Source organism: Cavia porcellus, unplaced genomic scaffold (genome assembly GCF_034190915.1).
Source record: "Cavia porcellus strain 051 isolate PalLab524CR breed Dunkin Hartley unplaced genomic scaffold, mCavPor4.1 scaffold_10, whole genome shotgun sequence".
Taxonomy (NCBI): Eukaryota; Metazoa; Chordata; class Mammalia; order Rodentia; family Caviidae; genus Cavia; species Cavia porcellus.
This window is the reverse complement of record NW_026947493.1, coordinates 86,888,776-86,909,525: the sequence shown is the minus strand read 5'-3', so window position 1 is coordinate 86,909,525 and position 20,750 is coordinate 86,888,776. Positions and strand designations below refer to the sequence as shown.

The window sequence follows — 20,750 nt, the reverse complement described above, 5'->3', positions numbered from 1 at the left end:
GGTGGGGGCTGGCAGTGGCTGCAGGGATGCAGCTGAGGAACCATGCTTGCTGTGCCATCTGGGAGATTTGGATCTCCTCTGCAAATCCAGCCTGCAGCTTGCAGAGCAGGGCAACTGTGTGGCAAGGGGCAAAGAAGGGTCTCGGGGTTGCCCTGCAGTCTCTGGTCTGAACAACAGGAAAGTTGAGCCTCCTTGGTCATAGATATTAATACTACTGACTGTGAAAGCCATACATTACTGTGCTGCATCATGTATTACTGGATAATATTGTGGCAATGAATTAAAACACGTAGAGACCTTACTACAGTGCTTAGTATCAAGTAAACCTCGTGTGTTTCCCAGCCTAAATTGGGATGGGAAAGCATGTTTGACTCCCATGGTCCACTTATCATTATTGTATTTTGGTGTCTCTGAGACCAGACCTCCCTGTACAGTCCACATTGACTTTGAACTCCCTGTGCAGCCTGGCTAGCCCCAAACTTGCAATCCTTCTGCCTCAGCCTCCTGAATGCTGGGGTTACAGACCCTGGCACCACACTCAGTGTATTATGGGGGATGAAAATGTTTGTGGTAGAGTCATAACTTCTGGTTGGAAACAAAGTGATTTAAAGACATATGGCATACTTTCCACTGGGGGATACAGTCAGGAGAGGATGGGGTTCTGTGGATGACTAAGAATCCCCTCTCCTCCAGTTCCCCTTCCACCCACACATCTTCACTAGCAGTTCCTTGCCCTTGGAAGCGCCCTGTCTGCAAAAATATACGTCCACTAAACATTCAGTTTGTAAAGACACTTGTATTTTGTAGTCCTGTAGCAGTGGGGTTTACATTAACAGCACTAATTTAAGTACCACTGAAGTTGGTGTCTTGGAGATACAATGACACTGTTTTACTCTTATTTTATAGGTTTGAAACTAGGAAAGTCAGTACAAGAAAAGTATTCTAGGATGCTCAAATGCACACAGCTGTCCTAACCAGTTTTGATTTTTTTATTTGTGATGTTTTTTGTTCTGTTTGGTTTTTTATAAATGGGCTTTGAGGATTTTGTTTTCCAGGCAGTGGTACCTATGTTCTTACACGAAATTTGTTTTTAATCGGCAAGTTGCGATCTGAGGTTTTAAGCTGACAATTCTGTCTTTGGCACGGCAGGAAGAAGATTTTGTCTACCTAAGTGGCAGGCAAGGGACTCACTGGGTTCAGTTAACACCAAAATCCCCACCCCCCATCCACAGGCTGGGCGAAGGCCTTCTCCTGACTGCTGCTGTGACCCGGGCTGTTCTTCCCCAAGAGGCTTTTGCTACGCCTGTGACTCCTCCTGGGGAGGAGAGGCTGTCTCAGAGTGTTTGCTCAGTGAGGTAAGGTTTGGTTGCTTGAACAGCACCTAAAACAAACACAAGGAGAACACAAATTGTCTGCCTCTCCTCTGCTCTCCTGGGCTCAGGAGAACAATGGAAACAGAGGTTGGAGAGCACTGTTAACCCCAGAGCCCATTACATTATAAAGGTTAAGGACTGACCTTCAGCGAGCATGTGACAGTCTCCCATGGGAGTGAGAAGCAGAAAGTAGGCAGTTCACTCAGAACCAAGGAGAGAAATGCAGGCTTTTAAGCACCTTTGGGACCGACAAGGTTGCCCTGAGAGTGAGGCGTTGGATGAAGCCCCCTCCCAGGGACTCCTGGGGGAGCAAGCCGGACAGAGCCCACCCAGGAAGCCAAGCATCACAACCCCAACATACACACACCTGTTCTGAGGCTTGGCGGGGCGACACCCATTGCTAAATGCGCCTGCTCTTTCTTAATGAAAGGGAGAAACCCGGGGATGCAGAGAGTCTGAGTCACATCTTATCTTTGATGCCAGAGAGGTGCAGTGGGCCTTGGCCCGATGACCCAGCTGGAGTGTGGCCTTGGTCAGCCTGAGCTCCCGGCGGGGAGGCCTGGGCTGCAGGACCCGCTCCGCAGCTCACCAGCACGCTTATCTGTTAACCCAGGCCGGCAGTGGTGCGGGCCGTTCCCAGTGACAATGAAACATGACGTGGAGAGAGTCATAGGATCTCTGCTTGCCTCTCACCACCCTTTTACTCGGACACATGCCTGTCTAGTAATGTTTTTGTTTAATGTCGATCTTAAAACGGATCATTTTATAGTCATCGATCCTTTACAAAGTGCTCTCATGCAGGTTTCATTTTGAGTAGTTTTACTGGTACAGCATGGTCTACAAATTGTCCTACCAGTTCTGTAATGAAGAAATTCCTACTATTTCTGTCCTCTGCACACGTAACCGGAAGTTCTGAGCATAAATTTCAGATTGTCTGAAATGCACAGTCATAAGGGGCAGAGCAGAGGGTAACTTGAACCTAGGTGTTCAGTTTCAAGATCTTGTAACTGGCCATTTCATTACAGTAGAACCCTGGTAATTAAATTACTCCTAACATCGCCGGAGGATTGTCCAGGGTGTGCAGGCGTTTGGCCTCGGAGCGAGGGTGGGAAAAGCTGGCCACAGAGAGGCCACTGAAGAGCAGAGAATCATCCTGCCAAGTGCGCTCGTGAAGAGTCCTCTCCATAGCACAGTGTACATGCATTAATCTGTACACTTTTTACCGCTGTACTTCACTAAACCAAACACAGCATCGTCTGTGTGAGGCTCTATCAAGAAAAAAGATTTAAAGAAAACACCCAGGATGGGGCGGAGGGTCAGCTTCCACGGTACTGCACCCATGCAAGGCCCAGTTCCATTCCTGGTCCACAAGAAACGAAACACAGAACACCCACCTAATCAGGACCTAACACTGGTGTTAAGATGCTTCCAGATGCTCACAGGTTAGAATGCTTAAGAAGATGCATTTCAGAGTCAAGGGCATCAGGGAGCAGTCACTGCAGAGGGCAGGAAACATCTCCAACTCAGCCCAGCACAATCTCTCGCACAATCAATAAGCATTTATGATGCACCAGGGTGGGAGCTAGGCAGCACCGTGCAGGAGCTAAGCGCTGAGCCTTAAGTGCTACCAATGAAATATTCATTAGTGTCCTTCCGTTTCACAGTGACGGCCACTGCTGAAGAAAACAGAGCTGCTTCTGCAGAAAGATGTCTACATGTGCAAATGCCTCGAGGGTCTGAGGCATCCAGGGAGCAGGAGCAGGGGGAGGGGGAGAGGGAGGGGGAGAGAGAGGGGGAGGGGAGGGGAGGGGAGAGCTGGTGGAAGACAGGAAGGAAGGCCAGATGGGATCCACCTGAGCCAGGAGCTCCCTGAAGTTCATGTATCCAAACCCTTGCAGGCCACAGGTCCTGCCTGTCTCTCACGCACTGTGCTGCACATGAAATGACACTTGAGGTCTTACCTCTGGAAAAGGGTTTCAGAGCTCCTTTAACAGCAAAGGCTTCCTGACTGATTCTGAAGACTTCCTCATTCTTGTGCATTTTAAGAATTATAAAGACAATTTTTTACCTTTCAAGTATAAACTAAATTTAATTGATTAAATTTTGTTGTGACTGATGAGCAGCCTCCCCAGTGACTGAAAGCTGTGGAATCTGTGATTAAAACATGAGATGTGTCTGGGCTGAGCCAATCATGGAAATATTTTACTTGGGGATTCTGTATATATCACGAGGATCATCACAGTATCTGTTCACTGAACTGGAAAAATGAAATTAGATCGTTTATTTGTGTTTAAAACATTTCTGTTTCTGCAATGAGAATTTCATAAATTGCCCTTTGATGTCAAATAATTGCTTCTGAAATTGCCCAAATAAAAGAAAAAAATTCATGACCTCTTGACTATTCATTATGCTCATAAATTTATTGCCAATCTGAAGGGATAAAGTCTTGTGTCATCTGTAACTTCATGACTACGTGGTAAACAAGGCACAGTTTGATGCCACACGGCTGCCTGGGATGAGCTAGTGAATGGTGATGGCTTCTTTTGGAAGACAAAACTATAAATAAATGATAACGCAGAGCAATTTCATTTTAAAAAGTCAATAATGAATTCCATCTGCTTGCGTGCATTAACAATCAAAGAGCTTCCTTCCACGCCTCAGTTCTTTTTATATCTTTATTCCTCGCATTTAAAGTACAGGATGGTCCATCAGTGCTAATGTTATTTTGGCTTGTTTGACCAAAACTTTAAAAAAGAAAACTATTCCTATCTGTTTCTCCCCTCATGTCTCGGGAGCTGAGAGAACTTAAATCATAAACTGCTGAGGAAAAGCCAAGACATTTCAGCACATTTGTATGAAGCCAGTTAGGAAAGCGCTAAAGAAATGCATTTTCAGTCTCTGAAAGCCCAGACGTGGTGGTGACAAAAGCAGAGCATGGGGTGGGCTCCCTCTCAGTACTGCGATTCTACAGATTTCCAGGTAAGGACGAGACAGGCAGGGTGGAAATCTCAGCCATGAACGGGAGCCAGTGGGCCAGGACAGGGCCCAGGGCCTCCTGATTAGCAGCAACTCACAAGGGGGCCATGCACCCACTCACTCACTTTTGAAGTGCCGCTGTATTCAGAGCAGCATTTCCATGTTTCCTCCCCTGGCCTCCACACCCGGCATTCTGTCTCCAGAACGGCCCAGCACAAATCCACAGGGCTCCTCTGGACCTGAAAATGTGACCCAGCAAGCGCTCTCGGCCTGCCTTTTCTGCACCCCCACTCCCAGCCCTGCTCACCAGCACAGTTCCACATACCTTTCCGGGGGCTGAACATCTCGGAGTCCTCCGCCAGCCCTGCTCAGCCAGCAATAGCTGCGCTCTCCCTAGAGGAGCTGGGCTGGTGCGCGCTTCCTGAGAAACACAACACTTCCTCTGTGAGAGCCCGGCCTCCCCCGCCCAGTCCCTGTCCCCAGGGCAGCAGGTTCAGCTTCGGTCTCTGCACACAGACTGCCCGCTCCACCTGCCTCTGGCTTATGGGATACAGTGGACACAGGGCCAGTGCACTCGGGGGGACCTTGTGAAATCTCACAGGGATGAGATACAAGGACTCAGCCTCCAACTTCCACACCACTGCTTGTTATGAAGTCAGGGAGTGGCATGGTCACTCTTAACAAAGTCTGATTTTACAGTCCTAACAGAGGTGTGAATAATCTGGGTGCCAAGCAGGTGACGCTTTCGGTGAGTGGCTGAGACAGACGCACAGTAACTCCTGTCTTCCCACCTAGCCTCCCCTGAGTCCATGTTCACGTCGCTGAAGCAGATGGCAGCCTGAGTCCCCCATGCTTTCCGACTCTGCTCACCTCCTAAGCCTTAGGCCCTGGAGCGAATGCTGGTGGGTATCCTGTCTGTTCTTCCCTATTTACGAGGTCTTTCAATGGTGATATGGTGGCACACCAAGACACACATGGGTTGCAATGTAGCATTTTTTAGTTTTGCAATCTGGAGTTTCATCTGGGGGTTGGGGTTGAAACAATTGGGAAGAGGAATTTTCTACTCGGTAAGTAAAGAACTTTGCAAGTTCAAAAGCTACTGGATCCCCAAACAGCTGGGCTTCAGCTGTAGTAATAAAAAGATACTTAGACCTTGAAAACTGCGTGGAGTTAGTATGCACAGAAATAGTAATCATCATCAAGAAGACAGGAGCTCACCCCACCATCCATCTCTACCCCAAGGTGCGCAGAATGAGGGCGGCACCGGGACTTTTCCATGCAACACAGAGCTGTGGACTGGCCAAGTTCTGAACACCGAGTAAGTCACCCAGTGACCAAAAAAGTGCACGGCCAAGTCTACGTGGTTTTAAAGGGCAACAGTACAAGGCAAGATAACTCATTCCCAAATTCTCATCCTCTACAGAGATGCTTTGGCATCCACTTCAAACTCTTAACTCTTTCAAGAGTCTCGGCACTACTCGCATGAATACCACTAAGCAAGAGGGTAACCGATGTGAACCTTCTGGCTAACCTCCTGGTCCTGCTGCAGAGGCGCTCCCGGGTATTAATTTCTACCGCTTCCTACACTTAGCCAGCTTATTCCAGTCCTAGGCTCCACCGTGCGACCTCAGAGTGAAGCTGATGCTAAGAGCACCTTCTGTAGGTGGAGGGCTTTCTTGCTCACAAAGCGTTTGCACTAACACCCCCAGTCGGGCTCACAACCATCCTGGGAGATGCTGCTCCTTCTCAAGGTTTTGTTGAGCCAGCTGTGTATAGCAAATTAAGGATAGCACCCTTCCTGCCCCTCCTCCCTCGAGGCAAAGAGGGAGGGCAGAAGTGTTTTGAAGAGGCCCCATGCTCAACTTTCCGTAGCTTAGCATAGCTGCACAGCCCTGGGATACAGCAGCAGCAGCCAGCAGAATGCAGGAAGGAATTAGCTCCTCTCAAAGCCAGACTTCATGTTACAAGAAGAAAACACATTTGTGCATGCAGAACAGACAGATACACACACACACACACACACACACACATTATCTTCAGCATCTGCAGAATATGCAAATTGAGGCATTTACTCTTTGCATCTCACAGAGATGTTGATAAAATACATTTGCATTGTGTTTCCATATCAGAAAAGAGGCCTAAAACCACACACATGCATAGGAGCCCACACACTCCTGTATCACTCACACCTGTGGATCAGTCATATCCGGAAGGGTACATTTGTATACACTTTCTATGTACGCACCTTATCTGCACAAGACAGGTATTTCCTGGTATTTGTCATTTGCCATATCTTACTTGCTGTATTAGGAATCAGAAAAGGAACAGACCTGAGTCTCAGGCCACCTCAATTTGGTTCTTTCAAGACTGACAGCAAGTCAGTCTTTTAATTGACTGCAGTGTCTGTTAGGTGTCTACTCAGGCAGTTACTGGCCAGACATCAGCTGCCCTACACTTCTGAGTTTGGGCTGCTAAGACAATAATTTTAAAACACTTTAACATTATGGCTAAGAAAGCCACTTTAACACCCCTACCCCACCCCCGTATCTGTCCTGTTATTTTTTCTGGTGTAGTTCATTTTTCTTACGTCCATCAGCATCCACGTACACTGACCCACCTGTGATAACATGACTTTAAAGCCCCAGGTTGTAAATTTTATTTTTATGAGATTGATAAATCTGTGTGATTACATTTGCTTGAGCTTTTCTAATACAGTTTTTCTTCTTCTTTGTTTTTATATAAAACCTCTTTCCAAGACCTGGGTCATTCAGGACCTAAGCACCATCTTCTAACTGCAGCTGCTCACTGCCAGCAGGCAGGGTCACGGACCCCTTTGTCTGGCTAACATCTTACTACAGAGCCCAGGACGTGGCCCTCCCGGATGGGCACCTCCCCCGAAGAGTGCCCTCACTTTCCCTCTGAGCTCTATTCTCCGGGACAAATGTGGTCCCCAGGGGACTCCTGAGCGGGCTCAGTTCTGAGGGGAAGTGTCTCCAGAGAAACACAGAGCTCCGCTCTGCTCCCATGGTTAACTGCCAAGGGCAGCTCTTTCTTGGAGCAGAGGAGTCCTGACGAGCCGGTCCTGAAGGATGTGTGCAAGTGCTCACGGCAGCGCTGGTCATGCTCCTGGGAGACAGTAAGCATGTCGGGCTTCACAGATGGCGACGAGCTCACCGAACTGCCTAGAAGGCCTCACTGACCCAGACCCAGGAGCACGTAGCGGTTAGTGCGGCCTAGAGAGCAGTCACGTCCATGGCAGGCTAAGCGGCCACCAGCTGCACGCAAATGCTCGAGTTCTCTCCTCTGTTCTCCTCGCGGATGCACTGTCTGACTTCAGAAAGGAAAGTCCCTGCAGTTCTGCAGTGCCCTTGGGAAAAGTCCCCTGGTCAGGCAGGGGAGCCTTCCATCCTGGCCGTCCCTGTCGCCTTTCACCTCCTGCTTTCCTTGGCCAGTGTCCATGGGTGCTTTTCTGAGGACACGTCCTGCAGAGTGAAGTCCAGTGAGGACTCTCGGCAAGGTCACCTGTGTTCAAGTGTCTGCCACTTAACCCTTCGGCTTCCCAGCATGGGCTGCCACGGTCAAGGTAGGATGTTAATATTTTCTGCCCCGCAGCATCTCTGTGAAGGTGGAACAATTTAACACACGTAAGATGCACAGAACATGACCGAGCACGCAGCAGGTGCTCCAGAAATGCTGGCTTCCCAGGGATCACCACGACGCGAGGATCACAAGGGTGTGCCCCGCGGGCAGGTGAGCACAGCCTGCTGTGTCTGGAGGGCCATGGTCACCCACGTCCTCAGAAATACAGACAGGGCTCATGGTCTGTTCCTGAAAAAAGGATTTGCTTAACCATCTGATGTAGAAAATGCACAGTTTCCAGAAAAGAGAGGCAGTAAGGCAATAAAATTCTCACATTAAAGTGAGAGACAAGTTTTTAGTTTATTTCCAGTTCTGATAACAAAAAAAGGAAATGGACGATGGCTGCAGATATAAGAGTTCCCCAGATTACCACAGCCCAGAGGGGCCACGGGGAGCTAATGTTTGATTAAAGTGCTAGTATCAGAGCTGGTCTGGAGACTTCTTAATAACGGATACTTTTGATGCCTTATAAAAGTCACTTATCGTGAATTATACGATTTTCTATTCAGTTTTCACTTTATATTATTTTCCTCTCCTATTTCTCTTCTATCTGATGCACTGTTTCCTTTTGCTCCTCACAAACTTGACAGCATATTCTCATCAGACCTTCATCAACCTAAGAGACAAAAGCTTTCAAATTTAGACGTCAGGAAGGGGAAGAATAAAGATCCAGGACATGAAAATGAGGGAAAAACAACAAGTGATTCTAGCGACTAGTTAATAAGGGAAAAAAAAAAAAAAAGGAAGAGAAGCCTCTGGCAAACAGTCCTTGACCAGACGCCTCTCCTGGGCCCACAACGGTAAGCCCTCTGCGGCTCTGGACACGGCCCGGTGCTCCCGTGCTGCGCCTGCGCCGTGTGACGTAGCTGCCTTCCCAGGCCTTTGGTCCTGCTCGCCTGTTCCGAGATGAGGACACTAATTACCCTGCACTCAGTCCCCAAACGGTGTGAAAACTGGGACTTGTTGTATTTTTAAACAATGTACTTCCTGATGGAAGTCACTGTTGGTCAAAGGCTCTCCGTCACCACCCAAGGGCTAGATCCAGCCAGGCCTTCAGCCTGGGTACAGTTCATCATCACCTGCTGGGCTGGAATGTGGATCTGTGCATCACTGGCCCACAGAGGTAAACTGATGTTGCTAAGAAGAACACGGTCTGTTATGGTTAACACCATATCTCACTTGCTTTGCTTAGACAGGTACACGGACAGACACGCAGACATTTGCTGAGCTATTTAAGGGGGAATTACAGGCATCATGGTATTTTACCCTGAAATCCTTGAACTTCTACCCTCTGTGGATGCAGACAGTCTTTTCCAGAGCACAGTGCAGACTCTGGACCTCAGTGCATTCCACGCGGTCTAAGCTCTTTTCATCGGGTGTCTTTGTGGCTGCTTTAACTCTCAACTCAGGCAGTCCTCGATCTAAAGCCAGCTCTGCTCTGCTCAACCTCCATAGCTACAGAGAATCTAAGAACCATATTTAATAAGTCAGTCAATTTGAATTTTCCATCCTGAAAAAGAAATAATATCGTTTGAAAAGGTGTTTATTTATATTACCAGAGGCCATTTCTTGCAACTTCTTGCAGCAGAATCCTAGAGGGCAAGACTGTATCGTCTGCTTTGATCCTTTTCCACGACCAAGACAATTTCTTAAGGCCCTGGAAGGATTCTTCCTATACTACAACCACTTGGTTTGAATTATGTTTCTTGGCCTTAAATAAAGGCAAACCAATCAGGAAAAGAGAATAGGATGTTGGATGGAGGTACAACGTCCAGTCTACAAAGTGGGCTCCATCATTCAGGTGGCCTTTTGGGGAATCCAGGTCGTCACATCAAAGAATGCAAGGCACCAAGCCCCAGCTGGAACCGAATCCTGGCTTTGCCACTTCCAGCCGCGCACAGTGGGGTGAACCCAGCTGCAGGGCACAGCCGTCCGGGTCCAGGAGGCACAGTGGCAGCTTTGTCAGAGGAGCACTCCCACCCACTTGCGAAGTTGCCCGGCTGGTTTCTGCTTCCCTTGTGGGTGTTCTGGTCAGAGAAGAAAAGCGTGTTTTGTCCTGTCTCTGGGCACCGAGATTGATCTCCAGTGGAAAAGAACAGATTTGTCAGAATTATTTACCTGCACAAGAGCCCTAATTTGCTGTGGCTCAAAGCCATCACACCTGGAAAAATTACATCCTGTATTTAAAAAAAGTGAGAAATCTGCCTGGTTAATCTGCAAGCTCAAGGGAGATGGCTGACAAGAGCCAGATCCTTGAGTAATACAGCACACACAGCCATCGTTAGCTTCCCACAGAAACCAGCAACGTGATGACCACACTCTGACACATCTGTCATTAGGTCACTGGGTGACCTGCCTGAGTGAACCAGAGTCACCTGCACAATGTGGACACCTTAAACCGAAGTCAAGGCCAGGCCCTCCTGCAGACAGAAAGCTAGGGGCATCTGAGCTTGCTTGCACTGTATCTTTGCCACACACTTCACTGCTTAGCTGATTAATACACAGCTCTCCACACCCCGGGGTAAAGAGCAGAAATAACTTCTGCCTGCTGAGGCGTAACTTAGGGTTAAGTGAGACAATGTACACACGAGGTCTCAGCACACGTCTGAGATGGGGTTTCCTGTGCCGTCTGGCACACTGCCTGGGCTGGTTGTTATAGACGGAAGGAGAGAACCAGGCCTCTCTTGGGTGAGGGCACAAATCAGACAGGGAAGAAAGCAAGAGACAGGAGGCGACACCAGAAGCCTGGGCCTGTAGCACCAGTAAGGAGCAGAGAGCCCAGGGCTGTCAGGGAGTGAGGGGCGCACTCACGGGGCAGAAAGAGCTGCGCTTCCCTGGCTGCTGGCAGGGAGGGGGCACAGATCGGGTCACAGGGTGCTTTGAGATCTGCACTCTGAGGCCAGCACCCGGGAATGCCCAGCTCACAGCCAGACTCGGGGAGCCTTAAACTTGATGGGGAGGTTAGAGCTCCACTTCCACTTCTGTGGCACCAGGGCACCGCAGAGAAATACCTCAGAAAGGGAAGAGGCACAGAGAGGACAGCTGCAAAGTCACAGCGCGTGTACACTGAGGTCAGATGTCACAGCCCGGCTGCTTGTCACCAGCTTTGTGGGGGGACTGCAGGCTGCTGCGTGCTGGGCTCGCCACCCGCCCGGGTCAGCAATGCCACTCAGTCGCATTCTCTCGTCTAAACATTGGAGCAGCCTGGAGGCCTCTCCTCTCACTGAGGGAAGAACAGCAGAAGCGCAGGAGTGCTGGGCACCTCCACAGTGCAAGGCTCCAACACACAGGCAGAATTCTGCATCTCCATCTGAACCCCTGGAAACCGACCATCTCTGCACAGGGACATTACAGTTTCACATGGGATTAATGCTGCTGGTCCGCTGGCCGAAGCCTGGGCCTAATGTGACCTCAAGGACCCCTAAAATTAGCAGGGGAGTCAGAGATCCAGAAGGAGCAAGGAGAGAGACTCCATTGGCTGCTGCTGGCTTGGAAGTTGGCAGACAGAACAGACCAAGAAATGCAAGTGGCCCCAGAGGCCAGAGGCAAGAAAGGGCTTCTGCCCCGGGGCCACCGAGCTCAGTGGAGTGCACTGTGGAGGACTGGGACATCGTAATAACACACCTGTGCTGTTCCAAGCTGGTAAATTTTTGGTAATTTGTCATACTAGAAAATAAATCAGGTAAGTACTCTACATACAGTACCTGAAGCAGTGCCTGTTATTACTACCATGTTACGGAAAATGAAGACGAAGATTTAAAGAAGTCAACCCCAGGTCTGACACAAGAGCCCGTGCTAATATCAGTATCTATATCTAATTTACATCTTTATCTGCATTTGCAGTACTAAGATCAAGCCCAGAACCTTGCCTTGCATGTGCTAATCAAGCACTCTATCACTGAGCCATGTCTCCATAAGCCAGGGGCCAAGAATACAGCTCAGTGGCACAGCACCTGCCTGGCAAGTGCAAGGTCCTGAGTTCAAGTCCTGACCCCACCCCCACGCCCAAATCGTAGAAAAGCCAAATGTGGCTGCTAGATCCTATCTCAAAGAAGAAAATAAAAAGGGCTGGTGATGTAGCTCAGCATGAAGACCCTAGGTTCAATCCCCAGCACGGCCAAACAAGCAAGCAATCACACACACACACACACACACACACACACACATACACGAGACACACCTCAAATTGTTGTCTTTCATAGAAAACCCCTCCACATGGTCCTCACCTAAAGGTTCCAACATCACCTTATGATGAGACAAGATGGATTTTATCTACACGTAATAAAAACAGGTGCTGAGCTTCCCACTGGCTGATAGGTACTTGTTATCAGCTGCCTTCAGCCCTGAACTGAGAAGGGCCCAGCCAGGTTACTCGTGGCCATTTCTTGGAGCTGAGTGTACAGGTTTCTGAGTGAGGAGCAGCTCACCCACCATGACCACGCAGGAAGCCTGAAGCCCTGAGCTCTGCACCGGCTCCTCCCACAGCAGGCCTGGGCTGGGTCCTGTCCCACAGGAACACAGCCTGGGCACGGTTCCTGTGCTTGAGTTTTAATCCCTAAAGTTCCAACTTTGGTAGCCCCTCTATTTAAAAACCCACGTTTTAAACATAAACTGTTACAAAGTTTTTCTCTTTTTGGGCCAGGCAACACACTCTTCTGAACACCTGCTCTCCAAGCCTAGTCTTTCCCTCGTGCTGGTGCTGCATCAACATGGAAGAATCACCGCGCTGCAACACGTCTCAGGGCCTCACGTCCCTCACTTCTCCAGCTCGCAAGGCTTTCAGGGGTCCTAACTGAGGTGCCCGACCTAGGAGCTGGCTTTTGGCCTAGAATGAGCAGCATCCTGTGCAGAGGTGTGCAAATCACATGTATGCACACACACACAGGACGTGCACTTCAGGTGTTTTCACACCTAGGAACCCACTTACATTATTTCTGAAATGCTTTCTCCCCAGTAGAATCTTCATGCATGTTGCATAAACATGTTTTTAAAACAGCTCTATGAGAACAAACAGGTGAAGCTGATGTAGCACTGACTCCACACAGGCCCGATCTCCACATCCCTGTGACAGCTGCAAGGTCATTTGTTAAGCAAATGCGGACTGGAGAGATTTATTCAATAAAACACCTCTCTCCTTTTCATTCTCAACTTAAAATTATGCAACCTAAAACTTCAGTAAAGCAACTGAGTTTCATGACTGCATAAATTGCATTCATGCACAGAAATTACACGGAAAGCAAGCAGGTTACATCAGAAGTAGTGATTATTAATTCTGCAAGTCTTCCTGGCAATGCCAAGGAATTTTACAAGAGTCACAGTTCGATGCCCTCTCTAATTTGGAGGATATCTACTAAGATATCCTTAGTAAGACTACTAAGTCCTGAACACAAGGTATGAGCTTTGAATCCTTGTTTCACTGTCCTGGTAATAGCCACGCTTTACTGTTCTGCAGGTCTTGGCTGTTACCAACCTGTCTTTCAAATAATCCTGATTCCAGGATGATGGTGCTCAACAAAACCCATAGATAAACAACACATTCAACAAGGAAAGAGCACACAATGGGGGTCTAAATGTACTGGCTATGAAACTAGTCAGCTGCATAAGCCTTAGAGAAGAATTTTAAACTAACATTTATTGTAGCAATATACAGTGGTACCTCGGTCCAGGAGCCCTTTTGTTTGCAAACAATTTGGCTTGCAAACAGAAGCACTTGGCAAAATTTTGGTTTTGTAGCTGGGTGTGGTGGTACACACCTGTAATCCTAGCACTTGGAAAATTGAAGCAGGAGGATTGTTGTGAGTTTGATAGCCTGGATAGACCAGCCTGGGCTACAAAGTGAGCTCAAAGCCAGCTTAAACTCTATAGCAAGATCCTGTCTCAAAAAGACCAACCCCCTTCCTCCCCCCAAAAACCCCTATTTTTGTTTGCGAACTCCACATCAGGTGATGAACAGGACTGCAAACCAGCTTCCCACATGCACACAAATGCCGCCTTTTCTAGGGCCACATGAACAAGTTGAGTTTGTGAACCAAGGCAACACTGTAATTAACTAAGTAAATAAAAAACCAGTGTGTGGTGGCTTGTGTCTGGATGTCCCTCCAAAGCCTCATGAGGTCCCAGGGGCAGCTCTTCAGAGGTGGCTGGCTCTAGAACCTGTGTCCCCTGGATTAAGGATGCGATGCTGGATCACCTTGGGTGTGAGGGTTACTGCCCTGGAGGTGGGAGCCCAGAGAGAATCCCAGAGACAGGAAAGTGATGCTGGGGTCTCTTGGCTTTGCTGCCTTCTGCCGCCTTAAACTGTTTCTTCCTGCGATGGCCCCTCTGCTGTCCCCTGCCCTGGAGCCAGGTAACTGCCCTGAAGCCTCTACAACTGTGAACCAGAATAAACCTCTTCTCCCTTAACTGTTGGTCTTGGGCATTTTATTCTCAGCAATAAAAAAGCAACTAAGCCAAGTGTCACCCCCAAACTCAGCGCAGTCACATTCCACTTCAGTGACCCATGATAATGACGAACCACACACCGCTTGGTCACCTTGGGGTAATTCCCAGTGTCAACCTGGGAAAGCTGGGAAATGTCCATAGCACGTCTGGAGTCACGTCCAGCACAGTGCACTGTGGATAAGGGGACATAAGCTAGGACACCAGGCTTCCTAGGCAGCCAGAGACAGGTGATTCTAAAGCGCTTCTGTTGTTTGAGCAGTCACCGAGTTTTGACCTGTGTTCTTCACAGAAGGCCCTGTCACTTTGGTAGTTTGGTCATCTAACCCCACGAGAAGGCCGAGCATGCTGGCCCTGCACTCTGCCCCCCAGCACCACATAAAGTACGCAGAGGACCTGCACATCTCAGTGTGGTTCTCGAAACACGGTGGCGAGGATTTATCTGACACTTATCTGAGAAAGGCATTAGCTTCACCTACCAAATACAGAAAAACAGGCTGGAAAGGGAAGACCTGCTTTCCTTGTGTGTAGCAAACATGCAAACCCCATTTACATTCTCCTTTCTTAGGGAAAGCGGTTTGGAAATGAGGAAGTGATTGGTACTCAGGCTTTTGGACTCCAGACAGCCAGCGTAGGAAGCGTCTGGGAAATGCTGCACTGCCCTGCAGCTGCATGGCGTCCATCGCACTGTCTCCCGGGTGCCAGCTGAGCCGGACTGGAATCGGGCCCCGCACTGAGGATGCATCGAGAGAGGCCAGGCTGGAAGACAGAACCCACTCAGAATCGTGCGAGAGAGCCTCGGGGACAAGTGAGTCCGAGCTGATGTGTTGGACCTTTAAGTTGGAAAAGAAGTCTTTGAAATCTGAACAGTGGAGAAGGGAGCCATGCAGTGCTCTCCACGCGGTGGCCGGGGTGATCTATTCTATCACCCTTCTGAAGGCTGATGTGATATGTTCGAAGTTTTAAAATCCAAACAGTAAGACTACTCGGCAGACATCATTTATAAAAGTAAAGAAAAACAGTTTACCGTCTAACATTAGGAGGATAAGGGGCCGGTTACTTAGTATCACACAGCAGTGTGTTTCCCAGTCTCTGATTCACGGTGTTCACCATCAAGCAGAGAAAAAGGTAACACAGGAGCCCATAGGAGCCCGTGCTGTGCTTCTGGTTTTTGAAACCAGCTCACTCACACGCAGGCCCGAATCCGGAGACCATTCTTGGTCATTTCCTTCCCTTCGCCCTCCGTGTCCATCAAGCTCGGTCTCCTTGCCCTGCCCCTCCCTGCTGTCCCTCTCCTGACCACGATGGCGACTTTCTAGGTGGCCTCCGCTCTGGCCTCTCCCGTCAGTTTTGGCATCCCTCTGCACCCCTATCTATGATTGGGTAACAGACTGCCATGAATTCGGAGGCCTAACCACCAGAATGCTGCTTCTCCAGCCACTGCCCACACCCTCATGGCAGGGCCCAGATGTGGGTCTGCTGGGCTCGCTCTGCAGGGCCCAGGCTGAGGTCACGGGGGAGGCTCCGGCTGTGTCCAGCTCAGCATGAAGATCACTGCCCAGCATGGTTCACCCCTTCTGGTCGCAGGACTGAGCCCGCAGTCCTGAAGGCCACCTGCATTCTGCATTCTCTGTGGACGGGACAGTGAGCTGCTGCTCCTCTGCTCTGCTCTGACTGCTGATCTCCGGGCCCCCTTTTGGAGGGCTCACCTGGTTACATCAGGCCACCTGCTCCCACTCACAGTCCTTTCCTTAAGACACTCAGCAGGAAGCGGGTACACATCCTGGGTGGGGCCTGGGAAGCCAGTGTGGAAGACACAGCGTTCGGAGACCGAAATCCTGACCTCCATGTGACAGGGCGTGGGGAGATGATCAGGGTCTGGTCAGGCCCGGGGAAGCCAGGGTGGGACTGGCGTCTTTACAGGAGGTCAAGAGAGGCCAGCAGAGCTCATTGGAGATGAGGATGCAAGGGTAGGTGTCCTCCAGGGCCAGGGAGAGTGCTGCCTCTGACAGCAGCTCTGCGTGCACTGAGTCTGGATTTCTCCTGTACTGGTGGGATGGGACAGAAGCATTGTTCAGGCCAACCAGTCTGAGGCCAGCCCAAGCTGGCCCAGACAGGAATCACCCAGAGTCCTGAGCACCCCACGTCCCACCTGTACTATCTTTACCTCTGGGTGGTGGTTTCCTGCATTTTCTTTAAATACTGTTGTATTTTCTGGCTTTTCCACATGACTGTCCACATGTCAGCATTCTCCTGCTGCAAACGGTTCTCTAAGACCAAGTCCTTCTGTTTCACTTTGGTCACTGGCTTCTCACTCCTTCTTAGGGGATGCCAAACTCCGCCCACCCTCAATGCCCTTCCTGCCCAGTCCCTTCAGAGAGCTGCAGTGACTCCCACTGTTTTGCCTCTGTCTCCTCGCTTGCTGTTCCTTTCCCTGACCAGAAGGCAAACCCCAGGGAAGCGGAGCCCCTCTTGTCCTAGCTGTTACCCAGCTGGGAACCTAGTGGCCGGCAGGGTGTGCTGAGAGCGCTGGCCTGGCGAGACCGCTGTGCCTAAGGCTGAAGTAACACCGTGAATATGTGGGGCCGGGCTCACCTGAAGGGCAAATCTGTCACCGGTGACACACAGGGCTGCAGTGCTCAGCAGGGACAGCATCCCAATAGTGACGCAGGAGTGAACGAATTCTGCTGGGCCACAGAGCCAAGCGCTGCAAACGTGCTCCAGCCTGCTGCGTGTTTGTCCTGCCGCACCAAGGGACACCGTGACCACCACCATGAGCGCATGCGACGGACTAGGCAGCTGCACCCTCCGAAAAGCTCCTGGTGCTGCAGCCGCTCACCGGCAGGGACGTCCGGGCAGGGTCTGCGTCGGCAGGAGGCTGGGCCGGCTGAGCCTCGCAGTGGCCTATGTCCGGGAGGCAGGCAGGCTGCTCTTCACTGAGCTGCCTGTCTTTAGACAGGGCTGTGCCCTCGAATTCCCAAGCTTTCTGTCACTCCTACTATTTAGAAATGATGCACACACTTACTTAGAGCAGTCGCCACTGCTGGCCCCAAAGAAGCACGTGGGTTTCTGCCCTTGGGCTCTCCAAGGTGGCCGCTGCCACCTGACATAAGGTCAAGGTATAAACTGCAAGAATAATTATTCTGAGGGGATGTGAACTTCATATGGAAAATAACCACCAAGATGTCTTCCAAATCCTTTTTCTAAATTTTAAACCGCGATGTCCCAGCTGCCGGAGAAGTCAAACTCTCATTACTAAAGCTGCTGGCTCACTTTGAGCATTTTATCTGCTACCAAAATATTAGCTTTACCTTTCCAGTAAGAAACTCGATTCACTTTTCTCTCTCTCTCTCTAAATATATATATATATATATATATATATATATATATATCCCAAAATAAAATTCAGGAATCTCTTTGCTCCTGGTTGAAAACAGATATGATCCAGATTGGACATGAGAAGGAAGATACACAGGAGGTCTCCCTAATCATGTAAACATTAGACTCGGGCTCAGGCTTTATTTTACATCACTGAGTTGTAACTATACTCGAGTTTTGTCAATGTACAGTTTAAGCCAATGTGGTTGAGGGCTGTGTATCCTACCATCCATTTTTAGCATCAAGTAAGCTTAATTGGCATCTGATGAAGAGGTTGTCCCCATTTTCTCATTCCCATGAGAGGCCAGGGATGCAGTTGAGCAGTACAGGGCCTGCCTGGCAAACACAAGGTCGTGAGTTTGATCCTTGATAAAAAAAAAAAAAAAAAAAAAAGTGTTTATTCCAGTGACAAATATCAGTGGGAGAAGGAATGCTAATGACCTGCATGAGGATCAGGGGTACTGTCCTCCAACTCCTCCTCCTGGGGTGCAAGGTTGGCCAGGCGAGGCCATGCCACTGGTCCCCATGTCCCCTCTCTTTCGTTGATGTGTAATTTTCTCCAAAATTATAACTTAACCTTTAGCATGAAATTTGATAATAATACAAAGGACATTTCTCTAAATGCCATTTTTGAGTAATTTCTCAAAATTTATTGAATTAAATCAGTAAGAAGAATATTTTTTAAAATTGAAGATATGAGTAAAAAAATTCTTTATGAAGTTTTCATTTAAGGTAGTTATATTTAATTAAAGTATCGGGCATCTCCTGTTACTTTTGAGATTCTATTTTTAAAGATGGTATTGCAAGAACAAAACTTATACTAAAACTTTATCCTGAATGTTTATACTACAAATAGTAGCTGAACAATGGCTGTGGGGGCTGTGTAAATGTGAATATTATGAATATTGAGCACTTAAATTAGCAATGGTTCTGTCACGAGTTTATTTTTGCAGATATTTTTATGTTTTCTAAAAACATTAAAAGGCACTAGTTAGAATTACTATATAGCTATGGCCTTTGTAGCTAAAAATGTTTGCATGTTGAATTTTGCAATCTTTTGGTTTTCCTAAGACAAAGTATTTAATGTGAATTAATATTACAGTGTAATCTCAGGTACTCATGAATAAGATATTCCACATCCTAATAACAATCCCTTTATGAGCTCTTACTATCACGGATTTGCAGAAAAGCACACTTGCCTGCTTGAGATCTGGTTGTCTTTAGAAACGCTCAAAAATTAGGAGATTGAAGAGCACATACAGCAATGACACACACACAGCACACATCTGTGAACCATTATTTATGATAATTGTTTTCTTTGGTCCAAATCGTATTTACATGCTTAGTTAAATATCTACATACTGTTTGCTCTTGTAGTCACTACTTTGTTAAAAGGAAAAAAAATTCTTTTAGTTCTTTCTTTCACTGTGTTCCAACTCCTACCTCACAAAATGAAGGCACAGAGCAATAACTGGAATTTACCTCTGCAACCCTTGTCAGGTAAGCAAGACTGTCCAGATATTCTGGTTCACTAAGGGTTTCCTAAGCTTTGGTGGGAGGATTTAAGCAGCGTGTGCAAACGCTGGAAGGCTCATTACTCTGGAAGAATTCCTGACCAAGCAGAAGTCCAAGCATGAGCAAAGATGAAGAGATGACTGGACAGACAGACACTGGGCTCTGGAAAAGTCCCCGCACTAAACAGGGCAGGTTCTGCCAGGGCGGGGGTGGCACCCAGGCGACCTGGCCCGTGGCCCTGGTCCTGCTGCTCCCGCGCGACTCCGCACTGGAAAGTTCCTTTGCCTTTTCTAGGCTGCTCAGCCTTCTCTGTGAAACAGTCCCCAGGTGTGAGCCAGTGAGCCCACGTAGGCAGAGGCTCTGTCTATGTGGATCCAGAGAAGACCTCAGATACGTCCGTCTGTACAAAGAAGATTTCAAGTTAGAACTCATCCACGGAGCTTTCTCTCCACAACAGCTGCCACTATTTTATCTGGAAACCACAATCAAGAAGCCTAACCCAACATTCTACTTATGTTCCTTTTGTTGTGATTTGACAAATGGTAACTGTATGGTATTTGTGGGGTCAATGTTGTGTCCATCATGTGCAGCAATCACGGGATTCACTGTATGTACTCATAGATCTGTCTCTGTGTCCACTTATCATCAGCTACGTGGCAAAGGGGTCAAATGCCTTCTAGGTGTTTTGAAGTTAACATTTGCTACTGCCACTAATGTTTGTTAAGCAAAGTCACCATTACTGTGTCCCGGAACACCAGCACTTAGTTTAAGCCAGTCGGACTGTGACGCTGTTTCCCCTCCCTCCTCAGCCCCGTGACAGCTCTGCACTTCTCCGGGGTCAGCTCCCGATGTGTGGGTGCGTAAAAGGGCAGTGATGACACTGGATGAAGACACACATCCTGAGCCAGCGTAACCTCCAGAAAAGCTGGACCACGAGATGACGATGACCAGAGAGATGATGAAGCAGCCAGCCATTCAAAGGTGGGAACCAAGCCCCACCCCCTAAACCCTCACGCACCCAGATTTGTTTCTGAGCAAGGGGAAAGGGAGCCACCTTGTGTCCTGTGGACGCAGAGCCAGGCCAAGGCCAGGAAGCACCTGGCATGAGGAGACGAGTTGGAGGGAGCCAGGGGACACCTGGAATGCATCACTTGTAGAAGAGGCGGGTACAAAGCCACGAGGTTGCCATCCTGAAGGGTCAACAGCAACTCAAAGAGAGGCAGGAAACACTGCTTCATGGGGCCAGCCATGGTGCGAACCTTCCAGAGCTCCACATGATAACAAACAGCCCCTGGTGGCACACGTGCCACAGGTTGCTAATGTAGGATTCCAGGTTTATCATAGGCAAGCATCAACTCCACCAAATAAGTTTAGAAGGCCTGGCCGCAGAGCGGGACCATTGTGTGCAACTTCGGTGGGGAAACTCTGAGG

At 48.8% G+C, this 20,750-nt stretch overlaps 1 protein-coding gene across 4 annotated transcripts in view; it reads right to left on the bottom strand.

The window, feature by feature from the left end:
- Oxr1 (oxidation resistance 1) overlaps window positions 1-20,750 on the bottom strand; it is a 300,752-nt gene that overhangs the window by 101,700 nt on the left and 178,302 nt on the right. Inside the window, exon 1 of one of the 4 annotated variants that reach the window (XM_063257773.1) lies at window positions 4,675-4,698. The exons of the other annotated variants lie outside the window; for them this stretch is intronic. Coding sequence (XP_063113843.1) covers window positions 4,675-4,693 — 19 coding nt within the window. The 5' untranslated portion in view covers window positions 4,694-4,698. Of the gene's footprint in view, window positions 1-4,674; window positions 4,699-20,750 lie in introns of those variants that run through there. 4 annotated transcript variants of the gene reach the window in all.